This window comes from Triplophysa rosa, linkage group LG19, assembly GCF_024868665.1.
Source record: "Triplophysa rosa linkage group LG19, Trosa_1v2, whole genome shotgun sequence".
NCBI lineage: Eukaryota > Metazoa > Chordata > Actinopteri > Cypriniformes > Nemacheilidae > Triplophysa > Triplophysa rosa.
This window is the reverse complement of record NC_079908.1, coordinates 19,996,341-20,021,858: the sequence shown is the minus strand read 5'-3', so window position 1 is coordinate 20,021,858 and position 25,518 is coordinate 19,996,341. Positions and strand designations below refer to the sequence as shown.

The window sequence follows — 25,518 nt, the reverse complement described above, 5'->3', positions numbered from 1 at the left end:
CTTAAAGAATTCTGACAATTGTTTCTAACACATTTTAGATATTATACACATTATAGATAAACAAACACAGATTTTGTTGTTCCTGTGTAGCTCAGTTGGTAGAGCATTGCGCTAATAATGCAAGGTTGTGGTATCAATCTCAGGGAACTCACACTGATTAAAAAAGAAAAGACATGTAAAGACTAAATGCAGTCTGCTTGGATGAAAACGCGTCTGCCAAATGCATAAATGTAAATGTATTGCAGAAAGACTCGAGAACACATATTTTAATGTCACTTTACTCAGACTTTAAATGCCAGACGCATGAGAAGTGATGACACAAACAAACAAACGTTTCAGTCGCTTTTCTAAACATTGTAATCAGCTTGCAATGCAAAAAACAACATTCTTACTAAGGGTCTTTGTCTTGTTTTGTAGTACAAATATCTAAACATTCTTAATCGAAATACAATTACTTGACAAGAAAAGTGACAATTAATAATACATAAAACAAGACTAAATATTTTAGGTCACTTTTCTAGTCAAGTAATTGTATATAGATTTAAGAAGTTTTTGATATTTTCACTAAAAACAAGACAAAAAATGCTTAGTAAGATTGTCATTTTTTGCATGTGTGGTCTAAAAATAACTTTTTTAAATTCTGTCATCGTTTATTCACCCTCGTGTGGTTGAAAATCGGACGCTTTCTTTTGTGAAACGCAAAAGAAGATGAAAATGGAAATCTATGGTGTTTAATGTATTCCTTGGATAACAACAGACATTTAAGGCAAAACAACACCCACAATATCCTTATTTATTCATTAATGGCACAACAAGATACAAACAAAATCAAATTCAACTTAGTTTATACAGTGAAAGTACAAACAGATGTGTGTATAAGTGCTGTAAAGTCGTATTATTCCAGAAGAGCCATCTAAAGAGCATTTGGTCACGTTTTATCTGCACTGAACAAAGACATTAGAAAAACTGGAAGTATAGAAAAAACATTGCGATAGAAAGTGTGTGACTCAGTCTGCTCCCTCTGTGCTGACAGTAGACACGGCGTGGACGTAATACGGCCCTTCTTTCAGGTAGATCCTCAGCTTTATGTAATTCTGTGCTCCGAAGATCTCCTGAGTGCTCGAGGAGCTCAAGATCGACGTCACCAGTGCGAATTTACAATCTTTGACTTCTTTTCCCTTTCCCACAGAGCGATCCATCACCCACTCCACGAATCCGGGCGTGTCCATCATGAGCCGCTGTCCCCACGGCTGTCAGCCAATGGCCTGAACACAAAACACAACAGTTCAATTAAAATCTCAAAAAGCGATAAAGGATTGTACAAGCCCTGACTGTTTGATGTACTATAAACACACTACAAGCTTCAAACTCGACTTGAAACCTAAATTAATGATGAAACGGCCTCGGGTTCACACACTCATCACAATAACATACTATATTGTTAAATGTGTGTACTGGAAAGTGTCTGGATGTTTATCGCACACACGCACTTACAGTAAAGATCTTTAGGGCTCTGCAGTGGAGCTCAGGGAATGGCTGTGTGCTTATGTTCCGTATCATCGCCATCGGCTGAGAGCTCAGACTTTTAAACCAAGACTCTGTCAACAGCAGAAGATCATCCGTCTGCTGTTCCACCTGCAGAAATCCACAGCACAGCCATTTAGAAAAAGAAAAGAAACAGGTTCCTCTGGTAAAGATGAAGAATGGACACACACACTTACAGGTAATGTGAGCAGGTGGGCTAGAGCATCCAGACATCTCACTCGGAGCTCAGTGGCTTCATCGCTGGCGATTTTACTGATTCTCTTTAACACAGAAAAAAATTTCTCACCTGCAATTTTAAATCAAGAAAATAATTTTATCCAATACACCCAATCAAAATATCACTGTATCACTAATGTACATCTTTTGGAAGATTTGCGACAACACCATGTTTATAATATATTTTGCGTTTTTTGATCGTACACATTCTTCTTTTTCTATTTCTACATTATTGGAAGGGTTGTCTATTGTCTGTTTATTTCACAATGTGTTTTCTGCACAGCTGCTTTGACAAAATGTTGAATTCTAAAAGGTGCTATAGAAACAAACTTAACTTGACCTTAAAGACATGTTACACGCTAGGACAATTGATTAATCTCCTGTCATTTCACCGCAGGTCACAGTGTAAAATGTGGCCATGCACACAGCTTGGCAAACAGATATAAAACACGCACGGGCACTTTTTTGAAACAGCTCCACACACACTGTTACCTGTTTTATGCAGGACCTGTTTACCCTCCACAGTTTTGCCCAGTTCTCCCAGGGTATCCACGGCGACAGGGGTCAATGTGGGATCGAGGTTCATTGCCATGGAGAAGACCACCTCGAGGAATACCGGGTACTTCTCACACACCTGCTGAGGGCTGTCCACGACCACAAGATTGCCAAAGAACTTCACCAGCGCTGAACACACACACACACGTTACCATGACTGAAAGCTTCTTAAAGTGATAGTTCACCCAAAAATGAAAATTTTGTCATTATTTACACACTCTCTTGTCACTTCAAACCTATATGACTTTCTTTCTTCCGCAGAACACAAAAGAAGATATTTTGAAGAACGTTGGTAACCGAACAGCATCGGCACCCATTCACTTCTATTCTATGGACACAAAACCAATGCAAGTGAATGGGTGCCGGTTAACAACATTTTTCAAAATATCTTCTTGTGTGTTCTGCGGAAGAAAGAAAGTCATACAGGTTTGAAATGACACGAGAGTGAGTAAATGATGAAAGAATAATCATTTTTGGGTGAACTATCACTTTAACACAGTAAAAAAAACAGGAAGTTAAGCAATAGTGTCTTTACAGAGAGAGAGCCACACCTGGCAGGTAAAGGCTAGATAAGGGGTCGGACTCTGCTGCGATGATCATGTTTGAGATTTTATCCATGATGCCTTGCTGTTCCAGATACTGACGGCCATGCTGGCTTTCAGCTAGAAGGGTGACCATCTCCATCGCAGTTGCTCTGAAGAAAATATTTTTTTTCAGTTGACGTATTTACGCCTGTTCTGTATGCAGAATTGACACAAGTATGTGCGTGAGGTCAATACCTGACCAAAACATCATCTCCAGTCAGTTCCTCAAGCATCCGAGAGATTAAACCGCTATTGGCACAGTAACCCAGAGATACAGGAGACACCTCTGACACCTTCACTATCAACTGTACACACACACAACAAATACACAGAGCATTACCTTCACAAAAGATCTAATCTGTTCTGTAAATCTGACTGCTTTTCATCCCTCGATGAAATAACATACCTCGTACACTCTGTACCTGATGATGTCACTGATACTCATCACATCCTTCAGTTTGTTCAGCAAATCAGAGCGGAACAGAGCGTCAAGCCCCACCTTTGTGTTGCTGAGCTTACAGAGGGCAGCTATTGCCTAAGTGAGAGAAAAGCCAAATAATAAACACATAAAAAATATTCTCATAATTTTTTTTTGATGAGATTATTGAAGTTTTTCTGTAGCATCATGAGACGCGTGTCAGCACCTTTTCGGCCACAGCGATGCGCTCTATACTGATGCACTGAATCACATCACACAGGATTTCTGTGCTGTTCAGCATCTGAGTCGCTCCGTCCGCATGACCAACAACACGGCCGATCTATGAACACGACAGAGGAGTGAGATAGATGAAGAGAGAGAATAACCAGCTGCTTTGATCCACTGACCTGTGTGAGGGTGAGAATTTTGACAGAATCATCCGGATGGTTGAGTCCGCTGTGAAGCGCAGTCTTGTAGTTCTGTGCCAGCTGCACGGGTTCTAATGCCTGAAGAACGTGACTCAGGATTTCCACGCACACCACTATCTGCTCTCTACATACAAAAACAAACATCAATGTGAAACCTGTTTGCTCTTCTTAGCCTGTTAAATGTTTTTTTTTGTTTTTTTAAGATGGTCTCTGCTGGTTTAAGATGGTCTTCCTGTCTAGACAAGTTGATGCTCGGTCAGTCTAGACTGTGAGATCATCCTAAACCAGCTTACACCTGCAAAAACAGTTTAGGCAGGTTTAAGATGTATTATTAGGCAGAGTAAGAGTCGTCACAACAATCTCCATCCAAAATGAAGACCTATAAAGTCAATTTCAGTCAGATGACTAATAAAAATGTATAAATATACACAAAGCAACATAACTTAAATATTAAGGAAAATATATGACACTTATACAGTACAAGCTGAGAGTAGGGTGTATTTATTGTGTCACTTGACTCAGCGATATCAACACTCACTTGTCATTCGTGCTCAGAAGGCCGAATAAAACCTCCAGTCGCGCCCCGGATAACGTCTCTCTGAGGCCGCTCACGGGTGTAGCCAACACGGCCGTCCGGAGACTCTTCAGCTCCTCGATCGGCTCTTCAGACTCACGGATTTCATTCAGCAGTCTCTCGATAGGCGCCGCCATCTTGCGCTAATGTTTGGATCACGTGACCACGGGGTTTGGTCAGACGAGGGTACGGATGAATGATTCGCAAAGGAAGGAGCGAGATTTATGCTCTATTATTAAAAAAAGAAAGACACCCATAAAGTTTCCAAATGCACCCATTACGTTTTTAAATGTAAGTTTCCTAGAAAGTAAAAAATGTTAATTATATTTCGGGAGTCAACCGACCATTTCCAGGTGAGCTATAAACAGGTGTCGTGTGATTTTTTTTCAGCGATGTTTGTCACCCCTGCTTAAACAATAACAATTCTTATGGTTTCCATTAGAAATAACATTACAACTTTTTACAAAATAATTAATGCGATGTGTTTTAACCTATGTCTTATTCCAGTAGTTTCCCATCGTATTCATTTTTCAGCAAAGTTTTCACTTCATTAAAATGGTTTGGCTTTTAGAATGTAAACATGTTCTTTTAATATATCTACGAGTCTTGATGTATATGTGCGTGTTCGCTTTGGTTTTATGTTGTGTTTTTATCACTTTTTAAGTATATGTTTTGCAATTCCTCTTTCAACCACTAGATGTCGTTATTGGGTCTTGTTTTCTTCCCTTCATTAATTCATTATAATTTATCAGTAATTGCACTTTTTGGTACTCTGTCAGTTTGTTGCGTCACGATGTGTGTTTGTTTCTTTAAAAAAGATCTGTGATGGTACAGTTGATATGACATCAGATAATAGTATATTATAATTTAACAGTCCTAGGGCAGACCTGTCTGTGGGGTGTGTGTGATTCCTCACGTTGGTGTGCAGTTGTGCGTATCAGTGTTTGTGGATTCTGCAGGTGTGTGTATAGCTGGTTATTCAGCAGTAATCCCTGTTCTGCTGTAGGAAGCGGCAGTGGATGTTTATTGGATTATTCCATACGGATGCTTGTCCACAGTCTTATGTGTGTTTCTCTTCATTCTCAAAGCAACTTTAGGAAGTTTGCACAGTTTTGATAAATAGGAATTTGCTGTAATTCATATGTAGTTGTGTTTGTGTGTTTAGTGTGGCTTTGTCTCACTCAAATGAAAGAGCACTACAATTCTACTAATCTATAAATAGTCTGTCTGTCTGCTCAATCTTCTGTCCATCCAAACAGACCTGATGGTTTTATTCGCACAGAATGTGTGTGTGTACAGTACACAAGTGGCATTTGTCTGAACGCAACTTTTCCTGTAGCATTAATTATGGGTGGGATCCTGTTTACACACAACTCTGTTTGTGGAAGAAATCTGTATGACCCGTTAAAGACTGTTTTGTTGTTTTTTCGTTTTTCTATTCTATTCTGTGGGTTTTTGTAGAAATCCAAATTTCCCTATTGAACCAAACCCTAAGTACATGTGCATTTTTTTGCACATCCACATCACATAATCAGAACTCTCACACACATATGTACCCTTAATTTCTGTGTGTGTGTGTGCGTGCGTGCGTGCGTGCAGTGCGTGAGCAAGTTGTCAATAGCCTCCCTGTTCCTTTGAGGTAAAATGAGATTCCTCACACATACACATACACGTATACACAAACACACTCTAGTGTAACCTCAATCCAGGAGCAAAAATAAAGCACCAAAGACCCACCTTCATTTCTGAAAGACATAGTCCCTTTAACGCGCACGCACGCACGCACGCACGCAAGATGGAACTGAAATGGTTGGCATTTTTCATGTCTCATTTCTTTTGGATTACAGCTCAACTGTGATTTTAGTGTACAGTTAAACAGTCATTACCATAATAACACGATAAGTGTTTGTCAGTTTGTATTATAGACACCTTTACTGTTAGTAATCATTGTGATGCGTTTTTGTGGGCGGGGGTTATCTGGAGGCAGAAAGATCCCACTGACCGCATTTCTAATGCTAGGTAGCACGTTTTGTTTGCTTGCTTTTTGACAATGACTAGAAAAAATCAGATAAAGTTTTAACATTTAAGGTCACTCACTGTCTAGGACCGCGATTGTTTTTGAAAAAGTTAACTTTAACGCCATGAACCTGGCCGACCTGTGCGCGCTCACTCAATGGATCCAGGGACGAACTGACAGGATTACCTCCAGTTAAGTGGCCTGACATCTACACCTATTACACCAAGCGTGTATAGTAAAGATAACCCGAGCGCGTATAAATCTAAAGATGCCTGCGTGTGCTAACAGTGGCAAACGTTAGCAAATGCACTTACTTGAACACAAACCTGATACATAACATGAGCATTCTCACTGTTCCCTCTCCCTTTATATTAATGCACTTGTGACAACTAAAGAAAACGATATGACAAATAGTTTCCTTTATGTTTAGTTTCTGGCCGATAGTTGCTAGTTGTTTAACTAACAAAGTTAGCGAGCATACCCTATGAGTTCAGAAGCTAACGCTAACTTACGTGAAAAATAACAGTGTTCCCCAGTTTCTGATTTGGGCATACGTGAGATATTTTTAGACACATACCCAAATCATAATCCACACCAACAAAAGACAGTCGCTTTTTAATCTTAAGTGTTATGAAGTGAAACGCGAGCATTTTTGATGATCGTTTCGGTTCAGTCCGCTAGTTTTATTGTGTTTAACTACAGCTGTCGTCCGTGTTTTTGTTTGGCAGTGGCAGCAGGTATGTGTTAAAATATCAAATTGGAGACTGTATTCTGTCGATTGTGGCACTAAACAACACAACAGATGATATTTTAAACTCCTTATGTAGCCGAATCTCCAGTAGGGGCTGGTTTGTATGGGCCGCCTCCAGCTAGAGCCGTGACGTAAGCGTGACGTCGGCGAGAAACGGGTCTATAGCTGACGATATATGGGTAGCGTATGATTTGGTTAGCAACACTGGACATACAAACACACTTGGAAGCTTTTCTAACCCTAAAAACAACCCAATGATCTGGATATAAATACAGTGCTAGTACCATACAGTAATAGTTTAATAATAATAATAATAAAGGAGTTCTCAGGTATGTTCATGTTTCTGTCCTGGATGTTTCTTTTAAAATTTAATCTGAAAAATATAGACACAAATGAGACTTTCAGTATAGAGCTATTAAGATGTTGTAAAAGCATAATTTAGATTATTTTTACTTGGAAGAATTTGACATTTTTGGATTGTAGATTTTGCCAATCTGAGACCATTTCTGAACCTCTAATGGAGGCATGTGAAACTTCTGAAGTTGTTTTCTCTGGAGACATTAGGAAAGCAAATATATTTTAGAAAAACAAATGAGATTTGATTAATATTTTTCTGGGATGTCTTGATTTGAAAAGTAGCCTACACCGCTCTCTCCTCTTACATTTCCTCACTGTCATAGTCACCCATTGTGAACCTCTAAACCGTGTGTGTGTGCGTGCGTGCGTGCGTGCGTGTGTGTGTGTGTTTTGGGTGGACACTTTCTGCTCCGGGACAGATGGTTATTTGGGACACCTGACTGAGGTGCACTGTGTCGCTGCTGTTAAACTGTATTTACGTTTCTCTGGTTGGCTCATTTTATTTGTATAGTCAGCTTTATTTGTGGAATTTTGTTTGGCTGCGTTTTTGTGTTGTGTTTTGGCAATGTTATGTTTACTTGATTTGTCTCCATTTGCAGTGGAGAGAAAGAGTCAGCTCTTCTGTTCAAAACACAGTTTTCAGCATTAGTAAACCAGCAGAGTTTATGAATGTTAAATTGACTGTTAGAGAGAGAGAGAGAGAGAGAGAGAGAGAGAGAGAAATTCTGTCATGTTTGCTCACCCTCATGTAACGTAAAATATGTATGTTGTTATTTCTTTCATTTAAACAAAAGCATTAAACTAAAAAAAATCTAGTTGCTCCTGTCAAAACAATTAAAACTAGTGCACCTTATGAACTTTTGTGAAAATTTGTGTCCATATTCTCTCTATATATTCTATATTTTGGCAACTTGACATTTTGATAATTTATTTATATAAAGGGAAACAAACGATGACATCATTTGTTTTCTTTCAATTGCATGGCTGAAGAAGGTCAACTGAGACTTTTGCTGTGGAAATGTACAGTACAGCAAGAGGTGTGAGTTTCTTTTTTTACAAACTGTGTTTTCTGACACGTACCTGACCACAGACACATTGGACACACACGATGGTGATGGAGCTTTATGTCAGATTCAAAATGAAAGAGACAAGTCTAATAACAGAGGTATATGCAACATTTCATGGATTTCATTTAGGATGGATGCAGTGAGAAAGTCTGTTAGTTAGTTATGTAAAAATAGTTTTATAAGTTTGTTATATCTTTCCATGTGTGTCTTTACAACAAATGCCCGTATCTTCAAACAGTCCTCACACATAGACCAGCCTCTTTGATGCATCCACACACCCATCCAAGACTTTGTCACATTTTAGAAATATTATTAGAGTTATGTAAGGAGGCACTGTGGCACTTTCTCTCTACGCTCTCTTACTAACTTGTTTCCATTTTCTAACCCACACACACATATACACTTAAATGAAGTGAATGAGAAACGCACTCTGTACCTCACGTGTGTGTTGGGTCATGAAGAGGTATGTCAGTGTACACTGCGATAGATCTCCACTTGAAAAGCATCATTCAACGAGTTTACTCAAAAGAGCTTTTTTCTTAAACACAACCCCACCCAGAACTCTGCAATCACATGTAGAATCTAAAATATCCATCAATGCACGTACTTGATGTCGGGCTGTGCCGTCTACATAGTCAGCTGCCTTCTAAGGGAGCACCCTAGATGACACAGACAAAATAGTAGGTGTGATAGCTTGATACCTTGAAAATACTCTTTGATGGACCAGGGTAGGGTAGAGCATCATGTAAATAAATACCATGGTACTGTTGATCATTCATCGAGATACCATCAGCATCTCTCTCTCTCTTTCTCTTCTGTGGCTTTACTCTGTCATTAGGGTTTTAAAGGGAAACGTGTGGTTGTTTCCGTAGCGATGTTCATCTGGAGGCGGGGATGAGCGGTCAGTAATATAGCAGGAGAACAGTGCAGACATGCGTATATATAAACATAATTACTATATACGCACCCAGCAAAATATACATCTCACAGCCTACAATTACGCCTCTCTCTGTCTCTCTCTCTCTCTTCTCTTCTCTCTTTCTCTCTCGTTCTCTTCTCTCTCTCTCTGCTTCTTTCTCTCTCCTTCTTCTTCTTCTCTCTCTCTCTCTCTCTCTCCTTCTTTCTGTCTTCTCTACTCTCTCTCTCTCCTCTCTCTCTCTTCTCTCTCTCTCGTCTCTCTCTCTCTCTCTCTCTCTCTCTCTCTCTTCTCTCTCTCTCTCTCTCCTCCCTCTTCTCTCTCTTTCTCTCTCTCTCTCTCTCTCTCTCCTCCTCTCTCTCTCTCTCTCTCTCTCTCTCTCTCCTCTCTCTCTCTTCTCCTTCTCCCTCTCTCTCTCTCTCTCTCTCTCTCTCTCTCTCTCTCTCTCTCTCTCTCTCTCTCTGTCTCTCTCTCTCTCTCTCTCTCTCTCTCTCTCTCTCTCTCTCTCTCTCTCTCTCTCTCTCTCTCTCTCTCTCTCTCTCTCTCTCTCTCTCTCTCAGCAGCTGTTAGAAGTTAACATGAGCAGTATTTTGGGTTTGGTTTAGGTTTGATTTAATTTATGAACGCTGGTTCTGTATTTGTGAATTTGAGGGTGGACGGACCCTTTTTTTGGTCAAAAACAACATATATCATGGTATATTATTTGTTACAACATTGTAAAGTACCATGGTAATATAATATTTTTATCTACCATGCTGGTTCCGTGTTTTTGGATGCTTATCATGGTGATACTGAAAAGAAGACCATGTTTTTTGTACCTTGGTAATACCATGTTATATAAATGAAAACCTTTCGTTTTTGTGTGTATAATGATATTTGAACAGTGCTAAACTCAGTCACCCAGACACTCAGTGCAGTTGCAGTAACAGGGTTTAACCTGAGGGGGCAGCAGCAGCCAGTCTTCTCATTCACACTGCACGTTTGTTACCTGCATCAGTTGTGCTTTTGTTAAGATGTGTCCGTGTGTTTGTTCATACTGACTGAGAATGAACGAATTATAGCAAAATTGTGTATTCTTCTGTGCCACAATATTTTGTAGACCGTCTCTGTCAAATGAATGATGCCTCTGTGGCTTGACTGCTGTTCCACAAAGAGAGAGGAAGAGAGACAAAAAGCGACAGAGCAACACAGAAGCAAAGAGAGTGAGCAAGAGGATATGAGGTATATGTAAAGATTAGCACATCCCAAAACAACAATTATGTCAACATTCACTCACCTTCATGTCATTCAAACAACATATGACTTTCATTCCAGGTTTTAGAAGACAGAAAATGTCATTCCAGTATGAAAACAGTATAACATTTTCTGTACTTGTTAAAGACAGATTTTTTAAATAATTGAAAACTAATATAATATGACGTGTCTAAACCAGGCAAACGAGGACATTTGAAAACATTATAAAAAGCTCAGAAATGCAAAATCTATTATTCTTTCTATGAGATGTCTTTAAGTGTGTGTGTGTGTGTGTGTGTTCATGTTTGTATATCCCGGTGGGGACCGAAACCTGAATGCACACACAACACATGGGGACTCGTGTCACCGTGGGGACCAAAATTGAGGTCCTCATGGGCACAAAAGCTTATAAATTGTACAGAACAATATTTTTAAAAAATCTAAAAATGCAAAAAGTGTTCTATGATCTTTAGGTTTAGGGATAGGGTTAGGGATAGGGGATAGAATATACAGTTTGTACAGTATAAAAACATTACGCCTATGGACTGTCCCCACGGGGATAGTCAACCANTGGCTCATTTTATTTGTATAGTCAGCTTTATTTGTGGAATTTTGTTTGGCTGCGTTTTTGTGTTGTGTTTTGGCAATGTTATGTTTACTTGATTTGTCTCCATTTGCAGTGGAGAGAAAGAGTCAGCTCTTCTGTTCAAAACACAGTTTTCAGCATTAGTAAACCAGCAGAGTTTATGAATGTTAAATTGACTGTTAGAGAGAGAGAGAGAGAGAGAGAGAGAGAGAGAGAAATTCTGTCATGTTTGCTCACCCTCATGTAACGTAAAATATGTATGTTGTTATTTCTTTCATTTAAACAAAAGCATTAAACTAAAAAAAATCTAGTTGCTCCTGTCAAAACAATTAAAACTAGTGCACCTTATGAACTTTTGTGAAAATTTGTGTCCATATTCTCTCTATATATTCTATATTTTGGCAACTTGACATTTTGATAATTTATTTATATAAAGGGAAACAAACGATGACATCATTTGTTTTCTTTCAATTGCATGGCTGAAGAAGGTCAACTGAGACTTTTGCTGTGGAAATGTACAGTACAGCAAGAGGTGTGAGTTTCTTTTTTTACAAACTGTGTTTTCTGACACGTACCTGACCACAGACACATTGGACACACACGATGGTGATGGAGCTTTATGTCAGATTCAAAATGAAAGAGACAAGTCTAATAACAGAGGTATATGCAACATTTCATGGATTTCATTTAGGATGGATGCAGTGAGAAAGTCTGTTAGTTAGTTATGTAAAAATAGTTTTATAAGTTTGTTATATCTTTCCATGTGTGTCTTTACAACAAATGCCCGTATCTTCAAACAGTCCTCACACATAGACCAGCCTCTTTGATGCATCCACACACCCATCCAAGACTTTGTCACATTTTAGAAATATTATTAGAGTTATGTAAGGAGGCACTGTGGCACTTTCTCTCTACGCTCTCTTACTAACTTGTTTCCATTTTCTAACCCACACACACATATACACTTAAATGAAGTGAATGAGAAACGCACTCTGTACCTCACGTGTGTGTTGGGTCATGAAGAGGTATGTCAGTGTACACTGCGATAGATCTCCACTTGAAAAGCATCATTCAACGAGTTTACTCAAAAGAGCTTTTTTCTTAAACACAACCCCACCCAGAACTCTGCAATCACATGTAGAATCTAAAATATCCATCAATGCACGTACTTGATGTCGGGCTGTGCCGTCTACATAGTCAGCTGCCTTCTAAGGGAGCACCCTAGATGACACAGACAAAATAGTAGGTGTGATAGCTTGATACCTTGAAAATACTCTTTGATGGACCAGGGTAGGGTAGAGCATCATGTAAATAAATACCATGGTACTGTTGATCATTCATCGAGATACCATCAGCATCTCTCTCTCTCTTTCTCTTCTGTGGCTTTACTCTGTCATTAGGGTTTTAAAGGGAAACGTGTGGTTGTTTCCGTAGCGATGTTCATCTGGAGGCGGGGATGAGCGGTCAGTAATATAGCAGGAGAACAGTGCAGACATGCGTATATATAAACATAATTACTATATACGCACCCAGCAAAATATACATCTCACAGCCTACAATTACGCCTCTCTCTGTCTCTCTCTCTCTCTCTCTACTCTCTCTCATCTCTCACTCTTATCTCTTCTCTGTCTTTCTTCTCTCATACTCTCTCTTCTCTCCTCTGATTCTCTTCTCGCTCTTTCTCTCTCTCTCTCGTTTCTCATCGTCTTCTCTCTCTCTCTCTCCTCTCTCTCTCTCTCTCTCTCTCTCTCTCTCTCTCTCTCTCTCTCTCTTTCTCTCTCTCTCTCTCTCTCTCTCTCTTCTCTCTTCTCTCTCTCTCTCTCTTCTTCTTTCCCTCTCTCTCTCTCTCTCTCTCTCTCTTCTCTTTCTCTCTCTCTCTCTCTCTCTCTCTCTCTCTCTCTCTCTCTTCTTCTCTCTCTCTCTCTCCTCTCTCTCTNTCTCTCTCTCTCTCTCCTCTCTCTCTCTCTCTCTCTCTCTCCCTCTTTCTCTCTCTTTCTCTCTCTCTCTCTCTCTCTCTCCCTCTCTCTCTCTCTCTCTCTCTCTCTCTCTCTCTCCCTCTTTCTCTCTCTTTCTCTCTCTCTCTCTCTCTCCCTCTCTCCCTCTTTTGTTTGTCTGTCTCAGCCCATCTCAGTCTGTACTTAAGAGATTTCGGTTTGCTGTTTCTTTTTACAGACTGCAAGAGCCACAATAACAGCGCACAGCAGTTACACATCCCGCAGGAAACCGGATTAAGAGGAATGTCAGGAACAAAACGGCGATAGACAGTCAGATAGTGACATACAACATGAGTGCAATTAAACTGTCAAAACGAATGAAGATATACAGTATATATATATATATATACTGAAAGAAAGGATTACTGTAACAATGAGCATGAATCTTTCAAACCAAAAGCACCAAATCACAATCTAAACATAGTGCTAACACAAACACACACACATTGACCTATAATAGCCATCGAAACATGGAAATGCCACAGACGTCTATATTGTTTTAAGATAAAGCTCATTATAATTACTCGGGACTAACTCAACCCACACTTTTTTTTTTTTTGTAGGGGTAAACTGAAGTTAGTGGCTAAAGCAGATGTACACATGAGGAGAACAGAGATGAATTACAGTGATGGATTTGAAGAAACCTCTTTGGTTTGAAACTGTGATGTGTAACTAATCCCACACTATCTGTGTTAAATATATAAGATAAGATCTCATCCGGACCTGATCCAGATCTAAAGAGCTGGAGATCTTTCCACTTATGCCAGTAAACCAGCCACAACAACAATTTACAATCTTTTCAAGAAAATCTAAAAAAAAAGTTTTATTCTGACCTTTATAGCAATTCTTTCACAGAGAATATCCAAGTTAGACGCACACAAGCTTTGATAATTACATAGTGTTTGTCTTTCAGACTTTTATAGTTGAATTTTGTGCGCTAGTGTTATATTTTCTGCAAGCTCATGGGCACAATGAGCGCTTCTTTTTGTTTATAACTTGCATTCCTAAGTTTATTTGAATATACAGCCACAGAAAGAATTTCAAAAGACCATTTTAAAATTGTTTTCAGTTTTTCTAAATTTACTATTTTTAGGCCCGGTTTCACAGACAAGGCTTAAGACTAGTCTCGGACTAAAATGAATGTGTGACCTGTCTAAACTGAATTTAACTTGCCCAGAAATATCTTAAAATAAATTAGTGCCATTGTTTTGTCTCCAGATGCGCACCAGTAATGTATTCGAAGGCATTTTTATAAAAGCGACATAAATATCTTAATTTAACTAAGGCATAGTCCTGGCTTAAGCTTTGTCTGTGAAATCGGGCCATAGTGTTTAGGTAAAATGATCGTTTTTGTTTCATTCTGTGAACTACTAACAATATTTCTCACATATTTAAAATGAGAATATTTTTTTCTATTTACATTTATTTGCAGAAAATGAAAACTGGAGAAACAGGTGAAATAAACAGAAAAGATGCTCTGAATTTTTTCAGACCTCAAATACTGTAAAGAGAACAAGTTCATATTCAGTTTTAAATGTAATATTTATGCATGTATTTAGGAAAAGTTCAAAAAATATTTTTTATGTTAAAAGTTTTCATGTGTCTTGTCATGGTGTCAGTCTTGGACAACATCGCTGTTGGATGACTTGTTGTCACTCCTGAGGTTTGATTTTATTGAAATTCAACAGACACTGGACTGGAATGAACATAATAAATCTAGAAATGATGATTAAATGAACATTTGAAATGGTCTCTTAACTTATTTCTGTGGCGGTATGTGTACAAATATAATATTTGCGTCCCTGCTGTGTGCTTCATTTGTGCCCAGAATGTAGGAGGATGGCACAGACACCTGGCATGAGACATTTCAGCAAACCACAAGAAAACACGGGATACACACACACACACACACACACACACACACACACACACAGTGCAGTGACAGGCAGGAAAGACGTAGGTAACGTGTTACTTATACCTGTGAATGTGTTGATGTGTGTGTTCGTTTTTTGCAAGAGGGATGTGAATTAAGGAATGAAGTGTGTGTGTGTTGCTGTAGAGACCGGTACTTAATTTCCTGAGTAAATGTATGGAATGAGTAAACATTCGTTTCAGCAAGGCTACATACTTTACTGCCAGAAGAGAAAGAGGTTTTTACCAAACTTAATGCCGCCTTTCAGTTCCCTGTGCAAAATCTGCATCTGTTTCCTGCCTCGCTGCACATATATAAGAAATAAACATTACATATGAAGAGTTTGGTTCCAAAATGAGATAAAATTGTTTTTGTATTGTGCATTCCAATTAATATCAATCAAACTGCAGTTGGTTTGTTTTGATTTAAGCCATAATAACTCAAAAAATACAGCTAACACAATAAAAACATTACATAATAAAAAACATGACATTTTTGAAAAATGTTAAAAACGGAGTTATCTCATTTTGGAACCAAACTCTTCATATAAACTATTGCAATATGCACATTTGATCATTTCAATAGGCCTACATTGTGCAGCTGCCTGAAACCATCCTTCATGTAGGCCTCCTTGCGCAGCTCCGCGCTGGGGCCCTACATCTTACATTTGAAGTAGTCCTCTACGTAAAGTTTGATTTTAAAAGTGATATTAATTGAAATGGATCACTAAACGCTATATTTGAGTGTGCGTGTAGTTTGCAGTCCTGTGGCTCAGGAATTTATAGAGCGTTACAAATCCTTCACTTGCCCAGTTTCATTTTGGTCACTTTCATTTTGCTGCCCTGGACGGTCGCTGACTGCAGACAGCGAGGAAGCTCGGCAAGATTTGGAACAGAGCTAACGCGTGTGATTTGACACAATATGTTATTATTTCTTTATTTAAACTCATAAAGGGCACACAGCAAAGCTGAATTTCACTCGTCATGCCAGTGCACTTTTTTATTGAAGTCTTTCTGCGCTTCTTACATAAGAGGCAATGAAACAGCGCGTTAGTGTGCCAACAGCATAATCACCTAATCTCGCCCGGCCCCACCTTACACACACTCGCGCTTTCTTACTCCTGACATCATATAAGACGTCCTGTGTGCTGAGAGGGGGAAATGAAATGTTTATTCCTGATCCCTCAGGGCTGAAGAGAGAGAGCGTGTGGATGTGATGGAGCGAGAGAGAGAGAGAGAGAGGATACTCCATCTCTTCTTACTCTCACTCATTTATTAGTGGTGTGCTGTAAGGTTAAATGGGTGATTATGGATGTGTGTGTGTGTGTGTGCATGTATAGAATATAGAAGGCCGTAAATCACATGGTTTAAAGGCAAATCTACTAATTTCCTGCTGCCACAAGACACATGAAGAGAACCAGTAAAGACCTTCAAAAACACACGTGCGCGTGCTTCAGAATCACTGTGTAACCCTTAACCGTCATGTGCAAGTTTATAGAAACAAAATACAAGTATTAATAATATCACTTTTAAGCATTTTTGGAAAGAACATTTACCATTTCAAACCAAAGTTTTGATTCATTTGCTCATTTTGCAAAACTTTAAACACATCCTAATCATATTTGACCTCAAACGCCAAAGATTGTGTCTTTGATTTTGGGGTGAGTCTTGACCCAGACCTTTTGGGAAGTTAAGCTTTTTTAAAGGACCATTATGGATTTTTTTTTTTTGACACGTTTCACTTTTCATCTGGACATTTGAAGAGTGTGCACAGAAATGTCTTTTTGAATAGCTGTCCATTGTATTGGCTTGAAAAGGGTTGAAATTACAAATGCACACATTTCCATACAACGTTACACTTGTGCCACAGATTAGTAAACTGTGGGTGTGTTTCGAGAGACCGAGAGAGACAGAGGTGAGGTTGTGGGGATTTGGGATCATAATGACAAAGGTAAATATTTGTTTAGTTTTTATTGAAAGAATGAACAGAGTCGTACACTGTCGGCTTTACAGGAATCTAGGAAGCAGGAAGACGAGGCGGGAAACGGGAAGAGGAAGAAGGGTGAGTGAGACAGGAGAGGTATTCTACGACACCTGGATATTGAATGTTGCATTAATGATGAATATGGGATGAAGCCCTCTAGTGGTGTGTCGTGTTATAGCATTTCACAGCTCATTCTGTTCTACACTGGAACTCTGTTGTGTATTCTGCTGTTTGCACAGAAAATGTTTGCTGGGTGTCTTCATGAATATTCAGAAACACGTCTTGAATTTTCCAACCCAGGACAGAAACCAAATGTGGAAATTAGCAAGGCAGCTCTTGGCGTAATACCATGATGCCTAAATACTGCCGAGTATATACTGTATAGTGCATCATTTTTATTTCAGTTTAATATGATTTTACATGGTCAATCACGTTCATTTATCATCTCAGAAATAATCTCATTTACAGTTATGCTTTTATACAAAGTGACTTATGTGGGAGCATGTGCCATTTTGATCCTTGAACTTGCTTTCTCCACACAATATAAACATGCTGCACGCTTCCATACTTTAAATGGTATGCAGTATGTGATTTCTAGTGAATGCAGTTGTGTTATGTGTTTCTTTTTTTGTACGTGTACTGTAAACTGAGAGATTAGCGTGAGAGGAATTTACACAAAGCTACATTACACTTTCCCAGCATGCCTGTGGCCTTTTTACAGCTGCTAGTAAATAAACATATAGACGTTTAAAGCATGTGAAGATCTCGAAATGATAGACTACACACAGCCCTGTCTGTTCACACTCTCAACATTAAATGACTTTATTATCTGCTGCCCATGAAGGCTACCAAACAAGGAGTTTGTTTTACAGAATATCAAATGTCTTTAAGCTAGACACCAAACATGAGGTCTGTAATTCAACGACAATAAAACCAACGCTGCATGAGTCTACAATTGACTTTGTCTTAGATGCACAGTTGTCTGACAGAAGAGTATGAAGTATCTCTCATAGTGCATTTAGTCGTATTGTGTTTAGTGAACACGTTTCAGGGAGTCAAACCTGTGTTCTTGGTGTTGCTCGCTCTCTATGTCCTACCACATGAACGATACAGGATTACGGAACAATACAGATATTATTTTCTAAATCAAGTTTGCAAAAGGAGGCAGAGAAGCACTATCATGGCGACCTACTTCTCTTCAGAATCTATGAGACATACCCCAGACTCTGGATTGAATATGAATTTTGGCACGTGTGTGTGTTCTGCATATGGAATTTCACAACATACGAGTTGATCCTATGATCCACTCTTGCGGTCAAAGGAAAGCAAATATAAACATGAAACACTCACATAGATCTACACACGCACTTGTCTGTGCACATAGTGCCTCTTAAAGGGGTCATATGGCTCGAATATGTGTTTTTCTGTGTCTTTGGTGTGTTATAAATTGCCCATGCATGTATTAGACACGTAAAATTGCAAAAATGAAAGTGTGAGAACAAAAGATGCATTCTATCTAAAAGCGAAGCCTTAAATCGTGTATACACATTACATCTAAAACAAACGAAAATATTCATTTTAGCCGTGTCATATATGACCCCTTTAAAACCGAAGTCAGAAAAATTAAGAGACCATTCCAGATTTTCATTTAATAATCATTTCTAGATGTACTGTGGCCAGTCCAGTGTCTGTTGAATAAAAAAATCAAACCTCACACAACAAAATCGCCAGTGTTAAAAAAGGTCAAATTAACTCTCACAGTGTATATATAATCCACACTTCGATAGTGTGGATTATATATACACTGTGAGTGTTAATTTGACTTTTATAACACTGGCGATTTTGCTGTGCAGGGGTGACATAAAGTCATCCAACAGCATGTGAAAGACTGAGCATCTTTTCTGTTATTTTCACCTGTTTCTCCAGTGTTCATTTTCAGCAAATAAATGTAAATAGAAACAATAGTTTTATAATAAATTTGGTAGAAATATTGTCAGTAGTTCACGGAATGAAACAACAGTGATCATTTTACCGAAACAATAGATAGCACATTCAAAAAACTGAAATGGTGCTTTGAAATGGTCTTTTATTTTTTTCCTCTGCTATATATACTGTGTTGTGCACAGATCTTATTCGGTGGCCGTAATCTGAGTTACTTTATTTGCTCTCTAATTATGTCTCTGTCTCTCTTAGACACAGATCATCTTACTGGAACTCTGTCTGTTAAGTACTACTTTGTGTTTCTTGCAAAAAGCATATCAGAACATGAAATGACTATGTGACACACAGGGTTTTACGTGCTGACCACGAAAATTAAAAATATGATCTTGTTCTAGATTAAACAGGGGAAAAAATGTTCGTCTGAGCTCGCTCTGGAGTTGACATTTAGCAAACGCGTTATATGGCACATAAACAGCTGTCTGAATTGTGTTCATATAATGCACTAGTTTGCATAATGTGATTATGACAATCGTAAGTCTCGTGCTGTCAGATCACATTATAGTGAGGTTTGCCTTTCTGCCTTCATCTCAAAATATACGACGCTGCTTATACACATGTGTTTGTTCATAGGACATTTAATAGGAAATTACATGCCTGCTGTCGGTGTGTAATGTACTGTATGTTCAGTTATTCTGGTGCTGTAAATCGTGTGTGTGTGTGTGTGTGTAGGTTATTCTGGTGGTGTTATGAGAGAGCAGGTTGGTGATTATTGCTACACGCAACCGCACGTTGGTTTTGAGAACCGCACTTGGAAATGCCTGTGGGTGTGGGTGTGTGTGTGTGTGTGTGTACATGTGTGTGTGTGTGTGTGCGTGTGTGTGTGTGTGTGCTTTTGATGGTTGTAGCCGTGCTTACACATATAGATATGCCCATGCTTCCACCAGTATGTTGTTTAGGGTGGAGTGAACAATGTTTGTGTGTGTGTGTAGCTTTCTTAATGAATTTACAGGGATAATTCACTCAAAATAAAAATTCTTTCATCCTCGTCCTCTTGTCAAAATGACTTTCTTCTGCAGAACACAAAAGAAGATATTTTGAAGAACGTCGTCATTGACTTAAATTCTGTCATTTTTACCCTCTTGTCATTTCAGACCTGTCTTACAGTCCTTACTTTCTTTTGCAAGAAGAGTAAAAAGAAGATATTTTGAAGAATGTTGTTAACCGGCACCCACTTCACTTGCATTGTTTTTGTGTCCATACAATAGAAGTGAATGGGTGCCGGCATTGTCCGGTCACCAACTTTCTTCAAAATATCTTATTTTGTGTTCTGTGGAAGAAAGTCTTACGGGTTTGGAATGACATGAGGGTAAATAAATGATGACATCATTTTCATTTTTGGGTGAACTATCACTTTAAAAATATCTTCTTTTGTGTACCACAGAACTTCTCCACTTATTTCTTGTGAAAGGGGTCTAATAGATTCACGAGATGCTTCCAAGCTTCATGTTCATTTTGGCTCTCATTGGAGTTATTTTCTACCTGTAGGAGGAGCTGCTTCTGAATCTACTGAATGAACTGTTTGTATTTAGTACAATGAGAAAGGCTGAAAGCATCTGCCAGGCTAATTGATGTAATTCAGACAGTTGTTATCCAAATGAACTGTGACCAATGTTGAGAAATACAAAACAGCCGATCAACACAACATGCACGCCATCTTTGTTTTAAACATAAAATTCCAGGTTACTTTATGTTCATATTTTTACGTGAGATGAAATCAAATGGACAAACTGAGATTTCCCGCAAAATCATACCTGACTGCTCAAATAATATCTATGATATTTTCATTTTGAATCGTGGTAAGATAAGGAGAGAGTTTTTAACACAATTGTTTATACACTTGATCAGTAACTCTTAACCTAAATAATACCGCTTGCAGCTATACTGACTTTTATTTATTAAATTACTAAACTTACAAAAAACTATTTTCAGTGTTTCATAAGAGTATATCAGAATACATGCACACCATTTGAAGTTAGAAAACGTACACGCTCACTTGATTTTGTTATAACCAACATCTGGATAAACATTGGCTGTAATAAACTGAAGCGTGTGTGCAATAATATTTGTTTGAACTAATTTGTTCTCAACCCACGAAACTCCTTTCGCACTATATGTGCAACAAAAATGATTGATACCTCGCTGATTTGTGCTCGTATTTGATCATTTTTACCTAAACAGGCCACTTGGCGACAGAAGTTTGGAGATGGGCTATTTTGACAGACACCCAAATTGCACGGGAAACTCCGCTCACACACGTGGGAATGTTTTTGTGTATTTTACATATACACAGTGCAATTAATTTTTGGTACCCTGTCTTGTGTGGTTCACATGTATCATTACTTGATTGAATTTAGATGATTGAAAAACATAACAAACCCACGCAAGACTCGTTTTAGCTTCATTATTTGTTCGTTTGCGGAGAAGACTTTCCATCCATCTGCCGTTAGTCCGAGTCTATCATGAGATTCCTAATGTTTTCTTTTCTTTCTTCGCAGCGAGGCACCGTAGATTGGCTCGGGCTGCGCTGCGATTGGTTCAGGGCGTGGCATGGCAGACTTAGGGGCGTGTCCTGTTTAATGATGGGGTGTGTGCTCGTGGAGCGTTTGATCTGGTCTGACTGGGTTATTTGTGGAGTGTTGGGATCATTTGGTTTGGACTGTAATTAAAGCTTTGGGTCAGCATGAGCGTAATCAAAGCAGTCTGGGAGGTACACTAAAGCACACACACACACACGCACACACACACACACACACGCACACACACACACACGCACACACACACACACACACACACACAAGCTGGGCTGTAATTTTAGCGCATCACTGAGACTGAAACGGAGAAGAAGCTGAAGTGTAAGCACACTATTTAGAAGCTCTAAGTGAGTGTCTTGGACAATAGGGTGTGTGTTTGTGCTTTGTAAGTGTGTGTAGCTCGAGGCACAGGGTGTGTAACAGGACTGTAGTTTGAGGGTCTCGCACACATGACCAATCTAACAATCTAATGCCTTTAGAAAATCTGCTACTTTTTAATCTGCATGTCTCAGAAACGAGCAATACAGCAGATATACTATGCACAGAATGGGAATTTTGTGTATGCATAAAATAATGAATGTTATATCCCACAATGCATTGCACCCCGTCTGACCTTTTGCAGGGTGATGTATTGTCCCTGAAGTACCGTTTCATTATTGCTGCCTTTAAGTGCATCTGTAAAACTTGTAACTCTGAGTCAGGCTTTTGTTATTACGACATGTAATGTGTTTGAGCTGAAAAATTACATGGAAGTGGCATAAACCAAACAAAACTATCGAGAATGTAACAAAAACTGTTTTCTGTGGATTTTATGAATAATTCATTTATGCTTCATCAGTATACAACTATAAAGTGCCCAGACAGGTAGTCCATTACAAAAGTCATGGCAATGGGAGTTTTTATTCTTCTCGGTTTACTATCATGTAAACATTGGAATTGAATTTTTTTTCAAAAAGTTCCTTACATCGCACATTTAAAGGGACAGTTCACCCAAAAATGAAAATTCTGTCTTGAATTACTCACTCTCTAGTTGTTCCAAACCTGTTTATATATTTTTTGTTTGGTTGAACACAGAGGAAGATATTTAGAAGAATGCTTGTAACCAAACAGTTCTTGGACCCCATTGACTACCATAGTAGGAAAAATGACAATGGTAGTCAGAAGTGCCCCAAAACTGTTTGCTGTCCAACATTCTTCAAAATATCTTCTTTTGTGTTCTAAAGAACAAATAATATTATAAAGTAATTTTTCCTACTATGGTAGTCAATGGGGTCCAAGAACATTTGGATATAAGCATTCTTCCAAAGATCTTTCTCTGTGTTCATCAGAACAAAGAAATTTATACAGATCTGGAACAAGTAAATGATGACAGAATTTTCATTTTTGGGTGAATTATCCCTTTAAAGTAACTAATCTGAAATAATCATTCATTGACAGCAGACTTGATTTCTATCATGTTGGATATCAACATGCCCAGTACAACATCAAAACTTTTGCATCAATTGTAATTCAGAAATACAACCTTAACTGGTCCTTCATGTGCTCAGAAATGATCATTTTGATATTTCTGACTTGAAGGCAGCATCTCCCTGTTGACTAAATACTGAGTTCTGATTGGCTAAAAACGTTGCACAAAATGGGAACAAAACAGCAAAACAAGTGAATTCGTTTACCCAAAAAATGTTTTCTAATTTATTCCCCCATGTCACGTACGACTTACTTTGTTCTGCAGAACACAAAAGAAGATATTTTAATGAACGATGATAACCAAACAACACTGAGCTCCATTGACTTCCATTGTATGGACACAAAAGAGACATTTCTGACCCTGGACGACAAAACCAGTCTTAAGCACAGGAATATTTATGGCGATTTATGGCCAACAAAACACTGTATGTGCCAAAATGATCGATTTTTCTTTTTTGTCAAAAATCTGAATATGAACCACAAGTATTTTCATTATTGGATGAACTATCCTTTTAAACATTGTCAGGACGATGGTGTAGCACATCTTTTGAAATTCTTATAATTACACCGTGCGCACTGGTTTACATAGTAAAAATACAGTAATGCTGCAGAATGGGAGTATTGTGAACCCAGCTTTGGATAATGTATGGTTGTTAAAGAAGTAGCCCGACGACCTTTGAACTGTGGTGATATATATTCTCTAGCGCTTGAGTTCTGGGAAAGAGTTTGGTGTGAGATGATGGATCAGTTCATACAGCGGATTAGCAGGAAAAAATTTGTCAACTTTGTGGCACGGCTCTAACATTCTCTGCAGCAGGAATAACAGATGATTTCTTGGACTCAAAAGCAACACGCGTGTAATGACAGACGCACAGAAAAAAGGCCAAAACAGAGCTGCGCTTTCATGCACCATTTGAGTAAAATAATCTGTGTGTTTTTGTCTCGCATAAACACGGCCTTAAAATCACACATTGTGTTTTGTCTGAAAGTGAGCGTGTGGATTTCTTCACTGTTAAGTGCTTTTAAGACTTACCTGTGTCAACTGTGGTCAAGTTAATAGCTCTCTCTCTTTTTTTAACATGCATGTGTGTTATGTATATACAGGTATTTAAAGTCAGCCTAGGCCGGAACCTCAAGAACATCTCATCATATAAGAAAGTTAACAGTTTGTTTAAAAACGAGAATTATTTGCCATTATTTCTAAAGTACTTTGTTAACTATTAGAAAGACTTTATTAAAACGTCTAAAAAATATCTCCAGAAAAAAAGATTAATAGGCAAAGCAAGTTTTTACATTTTGATTTTACAAAAGATCACAAAGACTAACATTACAGAAAAATGTGCGGTCAAAAAGTGTGCTCAATGAGACCAGGTACATGTATTATGAAATTAACTAGTAAAAATATAAAATAGTGTGTGTGTGTGTAGTGCCCTCAAGTAGAAATGTACGTAAACACACTCCAGTTTACAGGGTGGGACGTGTGCTGGCCTGGATTTGGGTGTGTAGCCCATATTTAGATCAGAATCTGTGTCTTTACAGCAAGTTAAATGCTCTAAATTCACGCTGCTAAATATCCATGGAGAATTGTGGAGCATAAGCGCTGGTTAAGTGTCCAAAGTGCACATAATTAGAGGAAACGCTGTACACTGTAACTGTATTTCAGAACGGTTTCTACTCAAAACAGGCATAGAGAACTCTGAGAAATGATTTTCTCATGTTCAGATGTTTGCTGTGATCAACAGGTTATTTTCCATGCTTAATTCACTTTGCACAGAGCTTGTTTCTGGGATCTGCTGGCACAAGGCAAGCCTTTTTAAAGGCTTTTCACGCTGAACTTATGTTCTCAACCCATTCTGAGTATTTATCAGAGCCAAAGAGTAACATGATTTTTCCCTTTGGGAAAATTATTCTCTATGTGAAAGGTGATTTGGGGTTGAAAGAAAATTCCTTTGGGAATTGTTTACAAATAGAGTCAAATAGTCTCAAGCAGTGAACAAAATGACCCATGATTGCCTTACTTCAGCTTTAAAACTCACCCAGGGTTTAAAATGTGAAAGGCCCATCGGTAGACTAACCTTGGCTGCATCTGTGGAGGTGCCCCGGCCCGGTGCGCCCTCCCACATGGGGCGTTACGCGCGGGTGCCGGGCTCCGCCATGTAACCCGACACCCGCCGTGGCCGCAGCTGCTCTCCAAACTGCTATTTAAAAAAGGAAAAAGTATGAAACATCCACTCCTGACTCCTCAAACCCCCCAAGCACCAAACATCCAGCAGCCCCGGTGTAGCTTTTGCCAAGCCGGCTCATTCTAAATGCCTACGGCACCCGGGCAGGACCGGAGAGAATCGCCCGCGGATTATTCCCGTCGCGCCACGGGAGGGATTTA

At 38.8% G+C, this 25,518-nt stretch overlaps 2 protein-coding genes across 3 annotated transcripts in view; one reads left to right on the top strand and one right to left on the bottom strand.

Moving 5' to 3' along the window:
- Positions 1–580: 580 nt before the first annotated feature.
- Positions 581–25,332, bottom strand: psmd5 (proteasome 26S subunit, non-ATPase 5). 2 transcript variants are annotated; one of them, XM_057359818.1, is made up of 11 exons: positions 25,211–25,324; positions 4,285–4,549; positions 3,726–3,870; positions 3,545–3,658; positions 3,307–3,435; positions 3,096–3,205; positions 2,868–3,010; positions 2,254–2,445; positions 1,722–1,831; positions 1,495–1,635; positions 581–1,265 (listed from the first exon to the last, which is right to left on the bottom strand). In XM_057359818.1, exons 2-11 carry the CDS (start codon positions 4,455–4,457, stop codon positions 1,254–1,256), a joined length of 1,269 nt encoding a protein of 422 aa, XP_057215801.1. In that variant the 5' UTR covers positions 4,458–4,549; positions 25,211–25,324; the 3' UTR covers positions 581–1,253. The 2 variants fall into 2 exon arrangements, 1 of the variants encoding a protein (XP_057215801.1); XR_008964905.1 differs by lacking the exon at positions 581–1,265 and having other exon boundaries at positions 1,621–1,635; positions 1,722–1,805; positions 25,211–25,332.
- The window catches only part of col27a1a (collagen, type XXVII, alpha 1a), a 61,571-nt gene continuing 42,190 nt past the window's right edge, over positions 6,138–25,518 (top strand). The window contains exon 1 of the mRNA XM_057359817.1: positions 6,138–6,528. The gene's annotated coding sequence lies outside the window, so the exon portion shown is untranslated. The remainder of the gene's footprint in view (positions 6,529–25,518) is intronic.